Consider the following 24,709-nt stretch of genomic DNA (forward strand, 5'->3'; position numbering starts at 1 on the left):
AACGGTTGATGAATTATATATTGTTTTTTTAGGTCATATTTTCCGTCTACTAATAGAAAGGCTGTGAAAGTTGGGGAAGCTTCGTTTTACGTAAGACACTAAAAATTAATTTTGTGTACAATTTACATTATTTTCAGCGATTTGACCATTAAAAGGAACATTTAATACTCTTGTTTTAGGCTCAACTTCTGATCAATGGAAGTTTAGTTTGCTCAGCCACAGTTTTGTCTTCTAATTTTCTTCTTACAACTGCAAATTGTGTTTGGTGAGTTGTATGTATAATTGCATAATGTCTAATTTCAAAAAATACGTCCTATGTATTTCCTTATAAAAGGTGTTTGAAATATGATTTTTACAATTATAAACAATTCAATTTAAGGAATCCAAAGGAAGACTATCAAGTTCTTGTAGGTACCACAGAAAAAGGAAAGGGTGGAAAAAAGTATTCAATTGCGGAAATTATACGACATTCAGAATATAAACAACTGAAGCATGTGCATAATATTGCTTTGATAAGGGTATAATTTATTCTTATTTTCTACTGTCTTCACATATTTTCTTCTAAATTAATTTTTTTTTTTTTAATTATTAGCTTACATCTCCTATGGGAGAAGAGGCTAAGCCTATCCCGCTAGCAAGAAGAAGACCAAGCAGTGACACGTCAACTCCAGTAATTATCTATGGATTCGCAGTAGAGGTAATAAAATGTGTATAAATAAGTAATATCAAGAGTTTTATTTGAGTTAAGGCTTTAAAATTTTGTTAGGACGATGTGACCCAAAATAACACTGAAGTTTTATTACTTGATAATGAAGTTTGTATTATAGACCAACGAAGTTGTTGTATGCATTTAACTAAGGACAATCGTTATTGTAATACCGAAATAAGTTGTGTCTACACGTACAATAGATATCCATGCATGGAATATGGTAGTCCTTTAATTTACCAGAATGAACTTTTCGCCATTTATTCAACATTTGAAGGTCTAAATTGGTGTCAACCAAGTTTATATGAAACTCCTCTTTCGTATGTTCAGATAAAACCATACCTAGACTGGATTACTGAACATAGCAATCTAAATAGGTATGATGTTGATGATATACATAAAAAATATTTAAAAATTTTTCACCTATATTTTAGTACTTTACATAAAGATGATGTGTTTACTAATGTATTTGTAGCTCACATTTTTCTGTTCCCTCAAGGATTGCTGGAAGGTATCATTAATAAAATCATAAATACTAAACAGTTTTTTTCTTCGGTGGTGACTTCCAAACACAAATACTTATAATGGAAATCAGTGATGTTACTATTGGAATATTATTTAATTTTTTTAAATAGTTGTATTATATGATTAAAAAAGTTTCCTTGATAGAAAAATTGGTAAAAAATAAAGGTGATAGTGGTTGCAGTATATTTTATCATTAAATAAATCGATTATTCATGTAAACTAAAAATATTAAACATAAAAAATTGTTTAGTAACTAAAATTAAAAAAAAATTTTCTTTGAATATAGTTTAAAAAAAATACTCTGATATATAAAATTTTACGACATTTAAGGTGATAGGGGATAAGAATGTTTTATTTTAATAGTACGTCGCTTGTTATTTACATTTAAATAAAAGATCGTATATTCTTGTGAATTGGCTTACAACTTGTACTTCTCTGAATAGTCGAGACAATTGTTATGTTTTTACCTCATAATTTTGTATGTCTGTGCATGTATAAATATTAACGTATACACCCACTTAATAATTCAGTCAAATGAATCTGAGAGAAAAAGACAGTCTCACTTTTATTTGAAGCTAGTACGTTTTTCAATCGTGTGGCAGTTGGAAGACAGTTTCCTTCCCTCTCTTGAACATGGAAGTTTTGTGCTTAAGCAAATTTTTCAATTTAAAGGAGTTTCTTACAAATGTAATTTTTCTCATAGTTGGTAAGGAGCACGGAATACGTTCACATTTTTATAACGTACATCATCTTAGCATTAAGATCACGATCGGTAAATATTTTTGTCCAGTCTCATGTTATTTTCATGTTTTTTTTATTCATCCCTTTTTATTTTTGCGTTTTGGCAGCTTGAGCATATAATCAATGATGATTAGAAACGTATAAATACGCATAAGGTACAAAATTTAATTCATTTTTTTAGCGATACTGATTCGCAAAAAGTTAACAACTACTACTTCATATACTTTTAGTTAATGAGAAGATGATAAATTTTTTTTATCATGATATAACAATATTGTATAAAATTTTTATTTCGACCAGTGCAAGAAAATTATTTTCAACCAAACGAAAAAAAAAAACAGAAAGTTTTTCCATATTATTTACGAAAAAAAGTATGAAAGCTTCATAGTATCATACACGTTTCTATATGACAACTGCACGTACGATTATATTTTTTCAACCTTTTCACGATAAGATTTCTAGTAGATTATAGTTACTTTTACATCATGATTGATTTTGAGTCTTTTTAACTGTACGATTTTGATCATTAGTATTGTAAGTTTTACTTAATAAGTATTTGTGACGATATGATGGATGTAAATCATGTTACAGAAACATCTTGAGCAATTTTCTACTATTCCTCTTTTACATACCATTCACTTCTAATTAGACGAATAGAGAAATATTAACAGCTGTAAATCTTTTAAGACAAGAAGTTCTCAAATGATCTAACTTTGAAAAAAATTTTATGATATTTCCTGTGACGCATCCGTATGAAAAAAAATTTATCCAAATAGTTAAACAATGGAGGGTTCATGGAAATGAAATAAATATACGTTTCACGCTGTCAACGATGTATAAAACGCATCAACATTTGGTAATTGATTTTTCAAAGATTTACAATGCCTCGAGGAGTAATAGTCACCATATGCATTAAATTGTAATGTTTGTAGACGTACTACGGATTAGTTTCTCTATTCGAGTATAACACATTAATTATGTATAGTTCGAAAGCTACGTACTTTCAGATTGTTTTCTTTAAGATTCCATTTTTATTTATTTTATCATTATTTATTTACGTCAAACAGAAAATTGTACAAATAATTATTGAAAATCTTCTTACGCATGTACGTCAATAATACCCATTTACACAATAGTTTTTATCTGAAAAAAAATTTGCTTTGCTTTTACAAGTGATTGTACGAATATTATTTTAAAATAACTGCACGTTATTGCAGGAGTTTTTATTTTCTAGTACGCCTAAAGTATAAAATCTTAACTATAGCGGCATTTTATCATCAACTATTTATAAATGCATTTACATTATATCAATGCATACGCAACATAATTTAACATTTAACATTAAGGATAAAACTACAATCATATCCTGCGTGCCAGTACTTGTGACACTCATGATCGGTTTCTTTCACATTCGTGTCCAACTTTTGCCTTTGATCACTTACAATTTGGAAAAAACAACGGCACGCAGATTGTTTTCTTTCAACATCCTGCACTTTTACGCCTACTCTCTTAATTATGTCATTAACATTTTTTATTATTACATTACGATTTACAGTTACATTATGACTAGTAATTTATGATAACATGATGATCATTATTTCCATAGATGTATTAGTAACAATAATAATTATCCACAATAATTTACGATAGTGTGTCAAATTGACTCGTTAGTAAAAAACTACGAGTCTTTGTTCCTTTCCCTATACGTAAATCGTATTTTCTTACTCAATTCCTGTGCATGGAGTAGAACACTGCAACTTACATTTTTTATTCGCCAAAAAATTGATCGGCAGTCTCATTGAAAAACTATAAAATTTTAAGTACAATCATAGCGTAAAGTTATCCAAGAGTTAACAAATTACAAATCGTAATAATCATAAGAAAAGTATGCATATTACTACGCATAGTAACAACATCGATGATTTCAGTTGTAAAACCACTGATTTTATTTTTGATAATTAAGTTGCATTGCATGTATTCCGTATTACACAGACTTTTGTTTTTTTCCATCAATAATCTACAAATTTTCATATTTATTATTACATCTAGTATCCCGTGAATATGAGATCTCGCGTGTTCGTACACGCCTCTGTATATAATATACATAGTTTTCATATCGTATTATCACGCTCGTAAAGTTATAACAATAAAAACAATGTTTTACGTTTGTTTTCTGAATAAACGGGTGGTTGAGTTCATCCAACACATGCGCCTAACCCTGGACCATTATTTTGCGCACTTTTCATTGATTGAAAAGAAAAAAAAAAGTTTTTTACGTTTTTTCAGCTTAATTTTCATTTTATTACGGTACTTTGAGTACTTTTTACTTACGGTTTAACTATTTACAATGTACAAACGAGTCCCGAAAGTTATGTACGGCTTAAATTACACTTACATATATTTCCACAGGTCACCTATATTAATCATATAGTCCGTAAGCGACGAGCTGGTCAGACGATGCGATTGACACATTTAATCTTTTACACGTATCCCTTTGATAATTTTATTTGAAACGAATACCTATTTTTTTCGATGATTGCATATTTCAGTACAGCCTGTGGTCATTTTTTCCGATTGCATAGGTAAAAAGACCATCGAGAGCCTTGGCTTTGGCTGAGCTGGAGCTTGAAATTCAGTTTCTGAGTAACTTTTTTCACAAGTACCACGAAGTCTCGTAACTTTGATTAATTTGACAGTATTGCTACGTTATTATTTATCATTTAATCTATTTTCGCACATGCAACTACGTTGCGGATCTAACAGAAAATTGAACTATAGTGACGATATTTTAACAATTCATTTTATTTGTTACTTTTAATTGGTAAGAATTTTACATCGGTACGTATATTGTTTTGCGTAGTGTTATTCGGTTTTTATTTATTTATTATTACATTGTCACAACATGAAGACCAATAGTCGATTAGATCCGTCAAACAGTACTAGGAAATTCTCTAACATCAGCTTGCGTTATAATCTAAACTAGTATTTGACTTAAATTCCAAAAATATATATATATGTATATGTATATATGTATAATCATCAACACATTTATACTGTAAACAAACAGTTCTGTGTATTGTTTATACTTATCGATGTACAAAAAATATTCATTTTCATCCCTGTACATTGTTTAAATATGTCATTTAGGAACAGGATTCGGTTTTAATGTATCCAGATACGAATGTTAATCAACAAAAACCATCGTCCAATTTTTTCTCCCTTTTTTAACTTATTGAAAATTATTACTTTTTTCATTTTGTCATTTTGAAACTCTGTACTTTGTTCCATGAAAAAAAAAAAAAAAAAAAAAAAAGAATCCTCATCGAACTCGATTCAAATACATGTGAAAATAAAACATGCTGTAAAATCGTCGAAACATAGCAAAAAAATGACTCAGGAACTGAATAAACTCGAGCTCGAGCCAAAGCGCGAAAGTAGCACGACACTCAAGTGAGCCCCTCGTCGTCTGGCCGTTCCACAATGACCTCATGCTACGCAACATACTCGGGCTTATCGTCCTGAGCAGTGTATCCCTGTTGCTGAGCCGCAACCCAGTATCCAGGGGACGCCGGAGCCCATGGCACTGCGACATCGAGCGTCGCCAGTTTAGTCAAGGGTAGTTGCTGCGGCTGGTTACTGTTGCGCTGAGGTTTGGATGACTTGGGCGGTGATTCGGCGAAGGTGACACTGCGTCGGGGTACGGCTCTACGAGGTGGTGGTGGCGGAGGAGGCGTCGTAGCTACCGAAGCTGTGGCCGAGGCTGACTCGCTGCCACCCTCGGCTATCACATCTAGGGTGCTAGTGCGCGGCAGCGCGTTACCCATTATACCTGCGTGTGGGTGTTGCTGTGTACCTGCTCGGCCTCGGCATTGCCAATCGCGTTCGCTGGTGCGTAATACTGCAAACAGTACCATTTTACTTGGATTTTATGGATGATGCTTTTTTTTTTTTTCAATGTTTTGCGAGGGGCTGCGCACTCTTGAAGTCATTAAAAAAAACTTCGTCGTTCTAAGTCATTCTAAGTTTTTCAAAGATCTCTGAAGTCACCAAAAGACTTCAGAGTGCGCAGCCCCTCGATTTTTTGTTACATATTGTGCTCAAGGGCAGAGGTGATTAATCAAAGCTTTCAGAGGACTGTGATTGCTGCTTGAATAGTTTTTTTTAGCTATCGCATTCTTGTTTTGCAATAGGCTTTTAAAAGTGAACTCGTGAAAAAAATCTTCTGGCGATAGTAATGATCCAAAGTGCTATAAAAAACGGTATTTTATATTTGTAAGCAATAGCAGTGAAGAAAAAAAGATATGAAAAGATCTCAATCATCAAACTATTATTTGGAAATATGCAGTTACTTAAATTATTAACTTTGTATTTTTAATCCTCAAGGTGTGAATAGTAAAGGTTATTTTAATGTTTGATAATAAGCCTGTGTCATTGTACGAATCAATTAACAAGTAAAAATATAATGTGCAAACGGGTAATAAATACAATAATCATTTTGGATAGAGAATCAACAACGGCATTGAACATTGATACAGCGGAAAATGCAGTCTATTAGCAACAATACATAGGAGAAAGAGAATAAAGTACATGTAAAGCAAGTTGCAATAAACAAACACCAATTATCTACTACTAAAATTATTGAAGTTCTTTTATTGCTACACTATAAAATTGCATTAAAATCATCTCTTCATTTTTTTTTAACATAAATAATAATAATAATACTTTACTATTCGAAAAGGAAGTATAGAAACATTAAAATGCTATTCTTATTACATTGTGAAAGGTGCAGGAAAAGTAGTGTAAGGTTGGCTTTGAATCAAAGGCGAGTACTCACTTATGGTCCCGGGCAAGGCGCATGCATCCTCCGTCTAACTCTGCAGTCCGTACCACTAGAGAAAAGAATTATAAAAATAAAAAGAAAACGATGGTACAGCTTTCTACAATTTTTAGCCAATTTACATCGCACGTTACTGCACTTAGGCGTTTTGTATTGAATATTGTAAATAATAAAATTTAAATGTATACATATAAACGAGTATGGTGATGCAATATCGAGGGATGAAGAGTACGAGAGAGCGAGAGAAAAATGCACATGAATGTATTTGTTTAAGTAAAATAATAAAAATAAATAAATGCATGAAAATGCGTAAACATGTACATATTTATAATATTGGACGCAATATCCAGCCAGATGCACATCATTCAAAAGCAATATATCCATTGTTTCATTTTGTAAGAATGATAAGATATTTTTTTACAATTCTTGAAATGCATATTTTCCCGCATATGTACGTTTACCATATATTTCGACCACTTTTCTATATAGATGGTTACATTTTATGGGAAAAAACTGGTCCAATTGAACTAATTGCATGCTAAGCGCTGAGTTGACATTCGATCACAAGCTAAGCGTTACATCAAGATTTTATACGGTGAGTCTTTCAAAGGTATTTCTTTATGACGCCCAGAATTTGCTTCATCAATAATGAAAAAAAAAAAAAAAAAAAAAAAAAAACAAGAAATAAATTTAAAAAAAATAATAATAAATAAATCAATGAAAATACGACACGTGAAAGCGTGATATTCGTTTGCAAATGATAGTAGCTGGCAATGATGATGGATATGTTGGTATGACTTACCCGGCCATTGTCGGAATCTCGGCCACCACCGATTGTCAGGCGCGCCTTCGCCTTCATCGCGTCCGACAGAGGAATCTAAAACATTAGTTTCTTATTTTACAGTTAGCTTGCAAGTTGTAAGATTCGTTCGTTAGATTTAACAAATACATATTGGCACGAGAAAAAGTATTTTTTTAATTTTTATTGCGGCTGTACAATCGAGAGGATAAATCTGTGTCCAGATAAAGATCAAAATCACACCAGAAAATATGTAGCCAGATTTTTTTAAAAATTTTTAAGATTAAATACCTAATAATTATAAAACTTAATGTTGAATCGAAGCTTTCTCTTCAACAAAATAAAAACCAATAATTAGGTATTTTTGGCGTTTTCTTTGAATTTAGTTGTTTTTTAACATTTTTTAAAATGATAACTTTTGATTGAAGCTTATTACATGTACATGAAAACTAAATGAAAATTACTCAGCTCAAACTTTTAAAAACTACAGAAAAACTAATAAGTAATATGTTGTTCACCCAAAAATCTACTTTCATAGTTTTTGGAGATTTTCAAGAGCTAACAAAACTGAAAAACAAAAAAATGAATAGGTACAGCCAAAAAATTACGTTTATGAATTCTCAATTACCAGAAAACTAAATTTTATTTGTTAATCAACCAGTATTTCACCACTATTTTAATTGGTTCTTTACAACGCTGTTAGTTCTACTAAAATGCAAAAATTACCGGGATAATTTTGATCCTTATATGCCTGACTATAGCTTTGTACTATACTAATACATAGGCACCGACGGCTCAGTCAAACCGAATTAAAATACTTTCAACTCGTACCATGAAAATCCATACTGATGAGGACTTCAGTTTTAATAACTTAGATGATCAATGAATTGATAATAAAAAAGCTCTACTTGATTTCAAAAATTCTGGCCAACAACCGAAGTAATTCATCATCAGTACGTTCAAAGAAAATCATGGATTAGCAGCTTACTTTTGCTCTCGTAGCCTCGGTATGCGACTTGTAGCAAAACTCGATCAGTGCGACGCTAAGAGCCAAGAGAAGACCACCAATGAGGATGTAAAATATCCCGGCCACGTTGCTCAGCGACAATTCATTCCTCGACGTGTCCTGTTTGTCGCTGTGTCGGCACTCCGTACGCTCGTACCACCACTTGTTTTGCAGCTTGGCCAATTCACCGCTCTCCTTCAGTGACAGCACGGCCAGGTTGATACTATCCCTGTGGCATATATGTACATTTCTAGATTCTCAGTGTTAATTTTCCATAAAAAGTAATGTCCACAATATCACCACTTCACCACAAACAAAGTATAAAGTCCCGCGCTGCCGGCGGGTGCGGCTATGATAAATACTTTTCCACGGGAAGATATTATTATCCAAGCGGACGGGAGCGCGTCCTTAAACGACCCAGGAATAAAAATGCTAATTGCAAGAAACGACTCGTTAAAACTCGAAAGTAGCACCGGCGCTAAGTAACGACCCATGAAGACGCAACCGAGATTTTCATGTTTTAATTATGCACACGATAATGAAGCTTCCTCTCCTCTCTCTCTTTTATTCTCTTCCACCAAAGTCATTTTAAAGTTTGCTTTCTCAGAGAGGTGAGTAAAAATTATTATGTTGCATAGGAGCTGATAGAAAATTTTGTTTTTTCGATGTATCCATACGGAAGCCAATGAGAGCTAGTGTCACTGTATACCCATTTTTTGATGGTCTTATCGTGAAGGCGGTGAAGGTAGTTAATTGTTTCATTTTTTTAAAAAAATTATGGGGAATTTAAGCAATTAAAGGTATTGCGTGTGTAGCATTTTTTTGTGAGAAAAACTATAGGCTTTTCAATATGCCCGTGTCCACAAGCTAAAAGTGCCCAGCTAACTTATAAAAAATTCAAATTTAGTCGTTGAGTTGGATACTCTGATGGAAACAATTGTCCGACTTGGAACATTAAATCAACAAGAAACCAAGGTTTGTTAAAGTCAAAGTCTAGTCGCTGTTTGTTCATTATTATCTCCGATACTTTGCTTACAATAGACAAACTCGAGAAGTACTAGCTCGTCTCCGAATCTACGTTAATCAACAGACAAAAAGGGACATCTATCAAGCATATCGGTGTAGAAATATCGTCACACTTATAAGAGACCAAACATGGAGAAAAAAAATATCATATCATATTAACATTAAGGAGTTGCACAAATGATTTATTCAGTATTAACAAGACTACCGAAAACGAGAAAGGGCCAAATAAAATAACGAACGATGAAATGATGAACGAACCTGAGCGGCGAGCCCAGAGGCGTGGCGATGCCGAATCCCTTGACGTCCAGATTCCGTCCGACCTTCATAGTATCGCACGGCTCTCGTTCGTTGACGTAGTCATTCTTGGGGCTCTCGATGAGCAGGGCGTACTTGCCCTTGCTCATCCTCACCCGCTGTATACCCTCGTCGTACGACTTGACTTTCACGTTGTTGTCCTTCATCGTCCTGTACATCTGCTTGTAAAGATCGATCTGCGACCTCTGCAACAAATAACCAACGCGCGTTAAAAAGCCAACCCCTCGGGGATTGCTCCTGATTGAGCCTCACCTCGAAAAAGCTCCAGGTGGAGCCGCCCTCCAGCGTCCCGTACTTCACTTCGGACTGAGCAGCCAGGTCCTCTGGCGAATTGATGGGCGTCACCATGCGCTCGACCGTGAGGAACGCCGCCAAATTCGCGGTGTACGAGGATATCAGGATCAGCGTGAAGAACCACCAGACGCAGCCGACTATCCGACCGGAGATCGATCTGCCGATCCAAAATCAAACTTTTTACACGCGCCGTACGGGCTACAAAGGTTCGAAAAATTGCGCTCGATAACGAGAAAACAAATCGCTCATTAAAACCGTAGAAGAGGGGCGTCCAGGGCTGTAATTAACCACGATACCGGGGAGCCGAACTCGCGGGAGTGCCGTCATCTATTCCCCCGTACTCCTGTCCGGCTGGCCCGTGAAATTCGATAACGTAGCAATTTGCGTGGCCCGGCCAATATCTATGCCCCGTCCCCTTCGTACGTACGGTAGATATCGCAACGTTTCGGGATTCGTTTCACGAGCTGCAGCTCCGCGATTAATTTACATTTTCAGGCTCTCAAGCACGGCCCCACTGGCACCGAGGCCCTTTTGATTAATGGCTCAAATATTCCCCCGTGGGCGTCGATATGAATTGTAAATTATTCCCCCCTCGTGGCGTTACTTAAATTTTCCTTTCTCTTCGCCGTCGCCGGCCCCCTTATCCCCCGCGAAAGACACTTTATGCAAATTCTCATTATTAAATAGCACCAGCGTCGTCGCCGGCTACGACGTTAACCGGGTTACGTCCACACCGACGACTTTGCTGCAGAAGAACCACCCGATATATCTCTCTCTAGGTGCCGAGAATAAGAATAATTGTTGATGGTCGAGTAGGCAATAGCCGATGTGAGTAAACGTCTTACCGGGGCGAGATGTCGGTGCCCTGTTGCATGATGGCGCCAAGGGAGAACCAGAGGCTGTTGAGCAGAGTAAAGTCGTTGACCATGCTGGTGTGCTGGCCGTGGGGCGAGCCCTGGGCCCCGTGCGAGTGTTGGAGACTGCCGTCCCGGGACACTAAGCTCGGGTCTCGGCTGGCGTTGAGAGTTAGGACGCGCCACTCGTACGGGGAAAATCTGCGGGAACGAACGAACGATCGGATGGAATAGTGCATCTTTTCCTTCCCCCCCCTTTCTTTATCACCAAGGTATATATGTATATATGTACCTGGACACGATGAAGAGGACTACGGAGACGCCGATGCAGGAGAAGACGATGCACACCCAGATCTCCTTGCTGAGGGGGTTGAGGAAACTGAAGACACCCGGGTTTTGCTTGACGGGCTTTTTGATCATGATGCTGATGCCGAGCGACATGAAGGGCTTGCTGAAGTCGATCACTCGTTCCCGCTCGGACATTATCGTCATCGGCGCGATCGCCATGTCTGCCTCCTGTGCGCACAAAAAGACAAATAGGGCTCAGGCAAAAAAGTTCCTTTTATTTTACCAATACCGATTTTTCATCACTTTTATTTACGATAACTCGTTCATTTTCAATCGAGTTTTCCCGACATGGGAATATATATACCGTCCGTCAGCAACAAGGGTAACTTTCAGGCCTGGGGTGGCTAAAACGGGGTGCCGCGTTTTCGAGATTGGCGAGAGCTGCGAAAGATGGAGCGAGAGAACCGAAAACTTGCTTGCAAGCTCGCAAGCTCGAGGCATCTGCCGTGAAACGTTAGAGCTATCGCGTCGAGCACCGTGAATAAAACAGTTTTTCCACACGCGTGTAGGGCATACCTCGTTCGATCAATACCTGGTATACGATAAACTGTAATATAGCATGCCTCACTTTTTTTTTTGTCTCCTTTCCGTGTGGAAGCTCGACACGTAATCATCAACTTTATTCCGTTTTGCAGTACCACGAAGCAATCGGTGATGGTCGGGCTAAAGGCAATTACATTAAACTAAACAGCCTTGCAGACTGTGGGTGGACAAAATTCCTGCCTATTTCGATATTCCACGAGATCACGGGGTACAACATTTGGTGAACTTTCGGCGCTCCCATACGTTCGTATTTGGCGTTTCCGATAATCCAGTGGTTAAGCTTATTACGCGGTCGAGCGATACAAATCATAGATGGCTTTCCCCCGTACGAATTTCCAGTCCGTGCATAGTAGAACCACCTTTTTGTCCGAATTACCGGATAGGTAAAATACGTGAAAGAAAGTGTGGCCACGAAAATGCTGGCCCTCAATTTGACCACAGGAATTTAAGGGCTGTATCAGCAGTTGCCGTGTAATTTGTGGCTTGCGAGATGAAAATACATATTTCTCGGCTCTTTGCTACCTCGTATTTTCTCACCGATACACATGCAAAGAGGAAACAGGAGGAGGAGAAGGAGGAAGGCTCGGAGCTTTTTTTCCATTAATATATAAAGATTAGGGGGCAGGAGGGGTGCGAGCGCTCGCGTCATCGTATACATGCGACTGAATTACCCTTCTGATGAGCTCCCCGACCATGCCGTCCCAGCCTCCCGGCTGATCTGGATTTTCCGAGCCGTATTTTTTGTCCTTCACGATCTGCAGCTCCCCTGCAAGAGAAAATTGTGTACATGAGCGAGTGAGTCAATTTATACGATAGAACTTTATTGCTCGTGCTCGTACTACCGAGTTTGATTTTTCTTCTGGAAATTGTTTTTTTTTTTTTTCTTTTTTTTTTTCTTACTTGGTAAAAGATTATTGTACTTTACTAAATTATGCATTATTCCTCCCTTACTGGATGTACATTGAAAAGTTTGGATGAAGATTATATTTTATATTATTCACCGTAATGTTTGAGCCCTCGTTTATTTTAGCTGTACTTTCAATCTTGACTCTACTCAAAGGGAATCATTTAATTTTAGATGTAAAATACGTACTTGATGAGTAATGATATTAAAACTTTTTAACTATATTTTCAACTTCTTTCAGTCAACTGTTAATTATTTATTTATTTTTTTAACGATAAATTTATATTCATCGTTCATTGAAACATTAGAAATTAGAAATTTATGATATATTGACAAGCAACATTTTACAATACAATGCTAAAATAATTATTGCATTAGTCTACAAAAATATGTAGGATGTAATGAATTTTCAAAAGTTGCAGATATAAAATCAATCAAGATTGGCACACCAAAACTTTATAAAACTTTAACCATTAGTGTACGACAAATGCAAATAATGTACATCTTAATAAATTCATCAACTCACAGCTTATGTTTAGCTTATTAGTTATGAGCTCGGCTAGATCCCTGCAGTATCCCTCGTACAAATCCTTGGTCTTGTCGGGTCTTCTTCCGTCAAATTTCTTCTCCATTATGTACGGCTCTTCCTGCGTTCAAAAACAACAATAGGAAGATTACAAATAATTTCATTTCGTTTTTTGATAAAATTTTTGGTAAAAATACTTGCCACTATTGTGGTTATGATGTAGGTCTTGTTTTTGACTATTTCGGACTTGGGATGCCGATCGCGCCTCGTAGGAACAAGTTGGTAGCCAGAAAAATCCTTCCACTCGGCGACCTTTTAACAGAAGAACGAAAATCAATATGTACACTATGGTCTTATGTTTCAATGTACATTTCGATAAAAAGCTTATCCATCTCTAGTGTAGGGTTACCTTCACGGGCGCACTATTGACGGTCATCTCGACGACGTCGAGGGTGTAATTTTGACGTCGACCCTCTTCGCTGAACTTAATTTGACCGGTCAGACCTACTATGTCAACCTGCGAAATTGAAAAGAAAAATCGTCTCTCCTCATTTTTTAACGATGAAAGTTTGTTGTTGTTGTTGTCCTGCAACGAGCTTTTTTTACCGTAAAATAAAGTTGACTACTTTTGAGATAAAAATAAATAAAGGTTCTCCACTCTCTCTTTTTTCCTTTATTTTATTTTTTTAACCGAGCAACTTTACTATCCCTCCGTTGTTTTATGCCCAGCTAACGTTTTATTTGGTCTAATCGATGGATTACGGGGAGAAATAAACGTGCAAGGATTTAACGTGACTTTTACGTGTCTCTCTTTCCCTCTATACGTAGCAGTTTCAAAACTACCTGTGAGTACTTTTTTTTTATTTCCGTAAAAAAAAAAAAAAAAAAAAAAAAAAATTGATCTAGTTACGTGCAACCCCAGTGCACGTTATTACATATTTTTTCATGTAACTCGATGCCACTTTCTTGTAAGAAAGAAAAAAAGAAAAAGATTCCTTTCCGTGAAAAGTTTACAAACGTAATGCTGAGATTTTCGCGAAAAAATAGTCCGAGGCCAATTTTCTCGATCCCTCTCTCTTGTTCACGACAAAAGCAGCATCATCTTCCGAACAACTTTTTTTTTTCTTTTTCCACGCCAAGAGCAAAATTTCGAAAACTTTTCCGATCTGCATCCAGTAGCTTTCCCTCCCCCGTACACACGCAATCCCTGTACACCGTAGTATGAACAAGCTCTGCGTGCCATTGACACTCGTCTGAGAGCTGGTCTGTTGGTGAAAAATTTCACCCTTGGAAAATCCCTCTCCAAGAGGGAGAATCTCCCGGCACTCGGGATTCCAGTAGCGCAGAAGAAACGCCAATTAGTGTCAGTCGCAGACGCGTTCGTGTACACACACTTTTCACGTATAGCTACTTTTCAACAAACGTGTGCTTCATTTTTTTTTTTTTTTTTTTTTTTATGTAGAAAAAAAAGAGAGAGAGGGAAAAGCACCGCCGTAAAATTGGATACCTTTGCGTGGTACACAAGAGGAGGCAAAAGTCATTTCCTCGAGGTCTAGTCGAGGTGCCGTTCGGCATTCTCCCTCCTTTCTTGTTATACCTTCGTTAAGAAGCTAGTTGACGCAGCTAAGGGTCTGCCGCGGCCGCGAACCGCTTATTCTCCCCCATCCCCTTTTTTCTTTTCCACAAGTCTTTCTTCTATTCATCTGCGTTTATCGCCGGGCAACGTTATACCCTGGTTAAGATGTGCCCACAACAAAAAGCAAAAATATTCCACTGCTTACACCCTGAACGAATGAATATGTTGGGGAAAAAAAAATATATATATTTGTATAGACGACAAACCAGGGGAAACAATAACACGTCACTCGGCTGTGCGAATCGAGTTGATTCACGGAGGTACGAGAGAGCCGTACTTTTCACAAAAGAAAACAGGGATGTATGTATGGGCGGATAGATGGGCTGCATTGTTTCTGCCGGCAGTGGAAAGAAAATTCACAAATTGAAGGAAGAAAGAAAAAAGTCACCACGTACACCCAACGGCTTCGTATACCGATTGTACTCCGGCTTCGATTGAAAAGTTCTTCCGGAAAAATTTTCCCCACCCCCGGACTCTCGTCCTGTATAGGCTCCCTTTGAAGCGCGCAGTACAGTATACAACGCACACACGGATGCGAGAGAAAGCAAAAGAAAACGGCCTCGCAAAAGTTTCGATGCGACGAGTTTTCACTGTCAGTCTACCGGTGAAATCAAATTTTTGCGAAGAAGCTAGGAGGAAGAGCATAGAAGGGCAAGCAATACCTCGGTCCTCTTGCTGCATAAATCAGTACCCTTTCAGGACTTTGGACTGGCTTTTCCTTCTCATTCCTATTCTTCCCCCTCCCCCCCATCCCATCCTTTTATTCCTACTGCAACTGCTCCATTTTTTTTTTTTTTCGTAGCATATTGCGTACACACGCTCTCTCCCCCATGGCTGTCCTTTCCTCGCAACGCGGTCCTGTCGCTCCGATATTTTCCTCTCGACACGATCGAAGGACGAGCGCGAAACTGGTTCCGATCCCTACACGTCGTGCTCTTACGCGCCACCAGATGATTGTTCCTTTTTTTCTTTCCTTAAAAACGTTTGTTTTTGATAGGATATACGCTCGCAGCTCGTGGCGATAGCATGGACTTGTTTTTTGTGTTTTTACTCGTAAGTTTTTTTGTTTTTTGGCTTACCTTGCGCAGCTGCTTGACGATTTTCTCGCCGTGCTCAAAGTGCGAGACGACGCCGTTCTTCGAGTTGCAGTCGAGGGTCAAGTTGCTCGGCTGGCCGCCGATGGACATCGAGCCGGTGCGACGTGGGTTGTTTTTGCTCGTTTTCTTGCCGACGAATTTGTTGAAGCCCTCGAACAGCACGAAGACCGCGTCGTACATCAGGGCTGCTTGAGCCTATGGCGAATGGTACATATGCGAGTGAAATAGTATATTACTCACTTAGGGAGGAAAAATAAAGAATGTCTCAGATTGCAGGCAATTGACGCCCGAGGCGATAAGCATGCGATCTGAGGGATTCTTTGTCTCCTCCCGTGGGTTGTATACGATTTTTCATCAATCCTGCGCCGAGAGAAGGGATATGATGAAAAAAATTTTTTTTTCCACTTTTCCTTCATGCTGTGTGTGTTTGTTGGATAATGTTTTCGGGGCAGCCACACCGTACGAGATAGTTGGTTAACGAAGACAAACAAAAAGGTATCGCCACACAATTCTGTGTGTATTGTCAACTAAACATTAATATTTAAAGTGTTGGAAAACCCTCTTAAACTGATTGATTTTTGACCGCGAAATCAGCAAAATCAACCTAATGCACGTACCGATTTCTCGAGTAATTTCAACTATTTCAATCTCTGGATCAAAATGTTGTTGCTGCGAACGTCCTTGTTTGTCTCGATCAAATTGATCTCGTAGTATTTTTCCAGATCACGCACTTCATTTGGGACACCCTTGAAAAACGATTCCATAAAAAACGTCAAAGACTTATCATTTAGGGGGGTGTGAATAAAAGAGAGTCCAGCAAAACTGGGGGGCCAGGCGGAAATCGCAAATGCGATGTAAACCCCCAGCGGGAAATTCAAAAGCACTCACGCGCCAACAGACGCAACGAGTAAAACGAAATGACCCGAGCTCACTGATGATACGGGGAGCATTTTCCGGCGAACAAACGTCAAAAAGCTCGCGCTGGCTTGTAATAAAAAGTTTTGCGCGCCACAGGAGAGCAACTCTAAAGTGCCCAGCGTGATATTCGGATGGCTTTACGTCTTTTTGAAAACATGCGCTTAGTGCGGCTCTCTTTTTCTCTCTCGGCGTATCTCACGTGGTCGGAGGGTTGGGCTAAATTTCTATAGTCCATTTCGAAAGCAGACAGGCGCTCATATTCTAAGCGAATAGGGGGGTAGGGAGGTAATTGCCGCGGGAAACGATAGGGCGAGCTTCGACCATTGTGCGTTTAGGGGAATATTTTTCTGAATGGTTATGGCCTTGGATGCTTTTTTTTTACAAGATTGGCATTTGTATTGCTTTGTTTTATTTTCTAGTTTTGTTTTTGTAGTTTTTGCTTCATACCGTTTCAAGTAGTTCAGTCAGTCAAGTATACCTGTAGGTAGTTATTTCATTTGAGTTTTCGTCAATGGAAATTTATACGATCTGACATGATAATTTATATACATAGATACGGTGATAATCTGAAATTTAAAAAAAATGTGACAAGCAATATTACAAAATAATGGTTAATCTCAACTAAAAATAAACACCAGCTGAGCTGGTACGAAAATTAAAAAAATATCACAGCAAAGTGCTACTCTAGATTCGTTATTTGTTGTAACATATTTTTTGAGTAAATTTTACTCTATAAGCTATAGCAAAACATTGCAAAAAAAACCTTTGCACTTTTTAAAATCCAATGTAACTTTGATTCCTCAAACGATCTCATGCATGAACGAATTCCAAAAATATTAAAGTTTGATGGTTTGTAATTTCTTTGCAAGTTCATGCCAACAATTTGAACGCAACTTTTCCAACAGCATTTTTTTTTTTTTAACTTTATCCAGTAACCCCAGTATGAAATTGTTCATACGAGAAAATGTACTGTTAAAAAAATTTAAAGTTATCAGAATTCAATGAATTTTTTTTCCAAGACTATCAGTATTTAAATAATTTCAAACAGAAAATATGAACCCCTCAAAGCTCTTTAAAATTTCCGCAACAATAAAACGTACCTACTTCAATCACAAAAAAAAGGCCCAAAGGATAATTAGAATTAAAAGACGCACAGTCGAACGACTCGAAACTCAGAAAGCCCGGGTAAAAATAAAATACCGCTAGGGGGTGGGGTTGGGGAGGGAAACACCCTTACGAGAAACATCAGACGCCACTCGAGCCGCTCTCGAAAGCAGCGTCAGGGACCGCAGTCCCTTTGCACACGACACAGCCCGGAAGGGGGATGAGAAGGAGTATCAGCTCGTGCCCGACTTTCTCCTAATTTCCCGTGCGCCGTGCAGTTTTGACGCTGTCACGCTTACGCCCCAAGGGAACCCGACGACGACGAGTCGCTCACTCCTGTCCAGGAAAAGCCTCACAGGTTCAGTCCCACAAACACACACTCGCACCTGTATATGTGTATACATGTGAAAAAAGATAGATAGACAGGGAGAGAGAGGGGGGCTCGGTGGCATACTTACGGAAATGGAATCGCGGCCGGCGCCCGGGAAGAGGTTGCCGGATAGCTGGCGCCAGCCCACGAGGAACTCCTTGACGTGGGCCCGGTTCGCGTCCACGATCCGAAAACCCGTGATGTTGATGGCGCCGTACTCTATCACCTCGCTCTCCCACCGATCGTCCATTATCTGATTAAGATGTGGCCGCGTTGCCGCAACCACCGAAACTTTTAGTTTTCTCCCGAGCGCTTGTATGTACGCTCGTGAAGGTATACCGCTCCTCCTCCTGTCTCACCCTCTCTTTTCTTCTCCGAAGCTGTACGCGTGTGTCTATACCTTTCTTTCTGCCCGAGTGGACATGCATCTTCTCGAACTTTGGTAGATAATCATGTGTATGTACGTGTTAAATGAAAAAAGTTTTTTTTTTTTTTCAACTGTAGACCGTACCTCGAGATTATACCAGCCGCTTGAAATATTTTTACTATTTTAATGACAATCGATAGCTACATAGCAAGTGGTTAAAAATTACAGCACCTCCGGCTTTCTTTTGGTAGTACTTTGCTATTTTATTCACAGAGGAGGTATAAGTGATGCCTTTAATTTACTCGTCAACATGATAGTACTGTTATGACTAAGTTTTAAAAAACAAATTTTTTTCGGTTTAGCTGGTTCTTTACTGTAATTTTGAGTCGAGTAGTACTCTCACTAAGTTTCAGATACGGACATTGTATCCTAGAGATGTTGCAGGAAAAAATTATAACGCAAGAAACAAGAAAGTATAAAAAAATCTCTCGATTCAATGCGCAATTTGCAATTACAATACATATTATATGTTCGTTGTCAATTAAAAATTTTAGAAGATCTACGTTAAATCAAACTTAATTATAGTCTTTTTTTTCATTACTGATTGGGATACATTTTTGGAACACGCAAATTCACCATCTGGACTACGAATCGTATCACGGGTGTACCTCTCCGAGCCGATCAATCAAAAACTCACGAAACCGTCTCTCCTTTGGAGGTGAACGCACCTGCATCGGTAATCGATTAAAATATCAAACAGTGGCCATTAGCTGAAACACGTACCCCCCGTATCTCGTTTTTCTCTTTCTTCCACCCCAAGTTTCACAATCTCTCCCTCACTGGTGCTTTATTTCCAACCCGATAGAGAGTAACGCGGTTACTCGCAATCACGACGCTAACTCGATTACATTCCCCCTTTTTTTCCGATCCTCTTTTTTTTTTTTTTTTTTTTTTTTGTTAATTTTAATCATCGCGTAGCCGATTGCTTTGCTAATTAAAGCTCAAAAAGAAACGAGCTCCCTTTCGTTTCGACGCGCGTTAAAAGCCCCGTCTCTCACCCCTTCGCCTTCGTCCCGTGTATCGATTCATCTTAACCGGATCGAATGAAAAAAAACTCCAGAGCTCGTCTGCTCTTTGTCTCCTTATTCCTCGAGAGCTTGATTGTTTCCATGTTTTTGCTACGCACAAGTGAACGGAAAACCGGGAGAAAAGAATAACAAAGCTCGCCATCGATCCTCCTACATGTGGACGTATACGCGCTCTCCCCCCGAGCTAAGCCGATTAGCTTCTATAGTCGAAAAAATTGGAAAAGGAGAGGAATCGCCGGCTTTGTAAACGCTTATCGTCTCGTTCGTATAGGCGGGCTCGTCGTCCTTAAAAAAACAGAAAGAGTATATTTATGATTGAATCGTTCGAGTCGATTGTAAGACGGAAAAAATTGATCTGTTGACTCGGAGATCATTGGTTGTGTTTGTTTCAGCACACCGACAAATTTTACAATATAACAAGGGGTTGTTTTTCAGTTTCTAAAGTGCCACTATTGAAACAAACGTAGCAGCAATACTTGACATCTTTAAATTTGCTTCAAAGTGTTATTTGGCATGGCAGTCATACTTTTTATTATACATTTGCATTGGATGTACGAGTCCGGATATTAGACAATATATTACGTGTCTAAGTCTTATGATTAGAAGAATATGGCAAAAGTTTAGGTAACGAAAAAAAAAATTTCTTATCAAAAATAATGAAAATCATTTTAACTTTTTCATACAATTTACGGGTACCTACTTATTGGGATACGTCACCTGCTTATGTCATTGTTTCTACAATAAAGAGTAAAAACGACCATCGTTATTTTTTCCTTGATTTTTTCCAGCTGCTCGTACACTACTTTTTTCCTTAACTTCAATACCCCCACAGCCGCTACTCGACGTCACTTTACAGTAAACAACGTTACACAAACTGGCGTATCGCCAACGAAACGTAACGTATACACATCGTTAGCAAACACACTTTGCGTTAATTTAACAAGAATACGCGTCGCCCTTTTTTACAATTAAAGCGCCACGACAAGCTATTATACCTTATTTGACCCCTGCTACTCTACATTTTACACGTATGAAAAAAAAAGCAATTTGTCGAGCGCGAGAGAGACCGTAAATGGTGCTCGTTTGCGTGTGGGTCACCGAAAACAGAACAGCACCGAGTATTTCTGCTGCCGTGATTTCTGTAATTACCGTGTAAACAGCGTCGACGAGGGGTCACTCGCTTTGATTTCAGCTTCGGAGAAAGAAAGGGAGAAAAGACAAATTTCCAACTCCACAATATACTCACGAGGCCACTCAAAAGATAGTGGTAGGTCCGTCGTCCAAGTGTTACGTCCCTCACGTGACTGACGACTATTTCCTTCGCCATGTCGGTCGGACAGTCGAGAACCACGTACTTATTGCTCCACCTGTGAAATCATGAGATTACTATTGCACGATCCTTGATGATTTTTTCCCGTACATATACGTATAAGAAAAAAAAAAAAATTAAAACAAATAACCCATGACCGATTACCACGCATCCAATCGTATTAATGTCTATTTTCAAATTCACGAAGCGTATCAATACATTGTAGTTAAGCTAACTAATGCTATTTGCTCGACTTGTTTATTTACGCTCAACCGTGGCACGCATACACACGTCCGAGGAATACCTCGTTCAGTCCACGAAATGTATGTTCATCAAATATTGGGATATTATCATGTACAAGCTTCCTAATTAAACGAGGCACAAACATCAAATACTTGACGGAACAACCGTGAAATGTTTTTCGCGGGTGTCGTTAGTGTTGGATGAAAAACAATGTAAATGGCCTCGATGTCACTGTTATGTCGAGTCTTGCCCGAGATAATATAAAGGTGCAGGTGATTGGTACTTGTAAACCATGTGTGCATACCATTAGCCAACAAAGCCAACTTGACTATGTGCTAGAGTTAACCAAATGTGTTTGATATGATGTCTATTGAGAGCAATGCCGGCGGGAGAGCTAACGCACCACGAAGTATTTCAGCGCACCGAGTGTGCTTTTTTTTACGGGAAAAAAAGAGGAAGGACGTTTTTTTGCTCTGGTTTTTGGTTGTCGAATGGAGAGCTTTTTTTCTTGGAAAAACGAGCGGAGTTTAAACAATCGTTGGTGATGACGTAGGTGGAGCGCAGGTACCATTAAATTTGGCGTATTTTACCATGGACGTGGGTGATTACGCAGTACAGGAGATGGGTGCGAGCTCGGGAGATTATTGGTTTTTGGGAAATATGCGCAAGTGTAAGGGATAATAGGATTTGCCGGCGTTGTAAATTGCGCGCTTGCATTTGTAATCGAGGCTGATGATAATGGCCATGTGAGCGCGTGGTCATTTTTTCCGAGGCCATTTTTCATGGATTAACGGGAAAATAAATGGAGTTTGCGGTACTTGCGGAGGACCATTGTTTTCTTGTTTTGTTTTTTGATTTTTAAATACTTTGGAGTTAAAGTGTTTTCAAAAATACAAATGTATCATTATTACCGCTCGTTTTAACTAATGATACAATAATTGACTATTTTTTACTATGGATATCGGTTGATGTAATTTGCGTGGAAAAAATGATTATACTCAAGCAATTTGCCAAATACGATGTATCTCGTGTCTTACCGATTGAGTTCCTCGATGTTGCGCAAGAAGTCGAGGGCCTCGGACACATTCTGTATCCTTTTGACGGTGTCAACTTGAAAGGTGTCGTTCCCCGGCTTGAGCCCCTGATAAATTTGCTGCAGCCTCAAGAGCCCTGCAACAAAAATCGAAGAAAAAAAACTTGAGCACCTCTTCTTCGACACGGATGATCGATCATCCTCGCTTCAAACGAGTTCTCCCGAAAATCTGCAATCACGTATACCATAATACACACAAAGCTCATTTCTACTCGTTCCGTCCACAGCTAAGTTGTTCCCTTGCAGCCGCGTACACGCACGCATTTCTCTTTTCCGACCGCGAGACATTCGTCTCGTGTCTGCCATTCCCCCCTCCTCGGGTGAAAAAAGCCATTTGGTCGTGTATACAGCCAAGGTGTCGTGTCAATACCAATTTGCCAAGAGACACATTTTCCTTGCTCCAAGAAAAATGCCGGGAGGATGTTAGACGCGACGTCGATTAAGGAAAAGAGCGAGCGCGCGGGCCTTTTGACGTGCGCCCGGGAATAAATTACCCCGCGGGACTGCTGCACAACTCCTTTTCCACGAGTGTCGATCCGAGACAATTCGGGTGATTGATGAAAGAGTGAAACATCTCTTGGGGTGGCTGCTGTTGCTGCTGCTTCTTTTCCTTTGAATTGTCTTGCGGGACACGCGCGAAATTAATGACGCGGAAGAGCTTAGTTTTTCCCAGCAGGTTCGCGCCTGTGCGGACCCTACCGTGAAAATTGGCTCGGGAGGGCCTTTTCTCTCGCTTCGCCGGAAAGGGAAATTATACGTCACCGGCTTTTATGCAAATCGATTTCGGGTGCAACTTTCCTTCGCTCGCGTGTTTTGTCGTGTTTTGAATCGCACGACTCGCGTGATGGATGACGGAAGCGATACTTTCGAAAATGAGATGCTCGAGAATAATGGCACGGGTGCTCTCGCGTTTCGCGATGAATTCGAATCGCTGAAGGGTTTTTAATTCAAATACGCGGGACGATTACGCTCCTGAAATTTATGGGGGCGGGGGTGATTCATAATTTTTTGATTTATACCCTCCGATGCGTTGAATATTTCACTCGTGAATAATTACAGGCGAATAAGTAGGTTTTCCGGGTGGAATTCAATGAATAGCACATTAAATATTTATATCATGCTGGATGCCATTTTTTGTGGAAACAGAATCTCAACGAGGTATCAACAAAGCGAGAATCCTCCTCTCCTTTCATGTCCAAGATAGAGACAAAAAATCGAGATGTCCGTAGTGCAAGTGAGCATCTTGGTTGTGGATACTTTGAGCTCGTTTCGGATTCTTTTATTCCCACCCGTTCGTACAGGGGAGCGGTCGAGATGTTTTTTGTTTCGGTGAAGTAAAGAGTTGTTACTTTTTACGGTCTACTTCGAGCATGACAGGAATCGACGTGTTGCCAAACACAACGATCGGTGTTACGTGAAACACTAACTGCCATACAAATTCGCATCTCAGTACTGAAATGTATTATCGAGTGGCAAAAAATTACTGAAAAAAATTCAGTACTTTCAGATAATCTCGTCCCGATCGTCATCCTTCACGGATCCACCCTCCATAGACAATTTGCCTCACGTTCGCCAGCCACGTACACCCGTAAATAGTTAATGGTCACGTGTACTTGTGGACTTGTGTTCAAGAGCTGGGGCGTTTTTTCTTCCAGCGCACGCACAAAAGGCAACATCGTCGTCGTGTGGCGGGGGAAAAAAGACCGGACGAGCAGAACGAGGAAAAAGGCACAAGAAGATGAAAGCGAGCACGAAATTGGAAAGCGGAAAGAAAGAATGAAGACGACGTCGTGCTCGCAAGTCGGTGGCGTCTCGATAATTTTGCCCACGGAATCGTCGTCGTCGTCGAAAAGACGAGTAGCGTCGGCGAAAAGATTCCCAGGATGCAATAAAAAGGCCCGACGGCAAATCGCTCCTTCCTTCCTCACGTAGCCACGTCGTTCCGGAGCTGTTAGACAGAGATATATATATATATATATATATATATATATATATATATATAAAGGGGTCCGGTGCGCGTGACTACTACGACACGCGGCACATGAAAAAACGAGCTTCGC

At 39.1% G+C, this 24,709-nt stretch overlaps 1 protein-coding gene across 1 annotated transcript in view; it reads right to left on the reverse strand.

Annotated features, from left to right (window-relative positions):
- Positions 1–5,797: 5,797 nt before the first annotated feature.
- Positions 5,798–24,709, reverse strand: part of GluRIB (Glutamate receptor IB) — a 251,623-nt gene continuing 232,711 nt past the window's right edge. Inside the window, exons 5-20 of the mRNA XM_014353259.2 lie at positions 22,594–22,726; positions 21,251–21,371; positions 18,638–18,802; positions 16,140–16,352; positions 13,834–13,941; positions 13,626–13,736; positions 13,425–13,545; positions 12,666–12,760; positions 11,396–11,619; positions 11,095–11,304; positions 10,208–10,406; positions 9,899–10,140; positions 8,597–8,843; positions 7,612–7,686; positions 6,807–6,861; positions 5,798–5,870 (exon numbers count right to left, since the gene is read on the reverse strand). Coding sequence (XP_014208745.2) covers positions 6,841–6,861; positions 7,612–7,686; positions 8,597–8,843; positions 9,899–10,140; positions 10,208–10,406; positions 11,095–11,304; positions 11,396–11,619; positions 12,666–12,760; positions 13,425–13,545; positions 13,626–13,736; positions 13,834–13,941; positions 16,140–16,352; positions 18,638–18,802; positions 21,251–21,371; positions 22,594–22,726 — 2,285 coding nt within the window. The 3' untranslated portion in view covers positions 5,798–5,870; positions 6,807–6,840. The remainder of the gene's footprint in view (positions 5,871–6,806; positions 6,862–7,611; positions 7,687–8,596; positions 8,844–9,898; positions 10,141–10,207; positions 10,407–11,094; positions 11,305–11,395; positions 11,620–12,665; positions 12,761–13,424; positions 13,546–13,625; positions 13,737–13,833; positions 13,942–16,139; positions 16,353–18,637; positions 18,803–21,250; positions 21,372–22,593; positions 22,727–24,709) is intronic.

This window comes from Copidosoma floridanum, unplaced genomic scaffold (genome assembly GCF_036245765.1).
Source record: "Copidosoma floridanum isolate Cflo_tuat_1 unplaced genomic scaffold, Cflo_Japanese_pri ptg000020l, whole genome shotgun sequence".
In the NCBI taxonomy this organism is placed as follows: Eukaryota; Metazoa; Arthropoda; class Insecta; order Hymenoptera; family Encyrtidae; genus Copidosoma; species Copidosoma floridanum.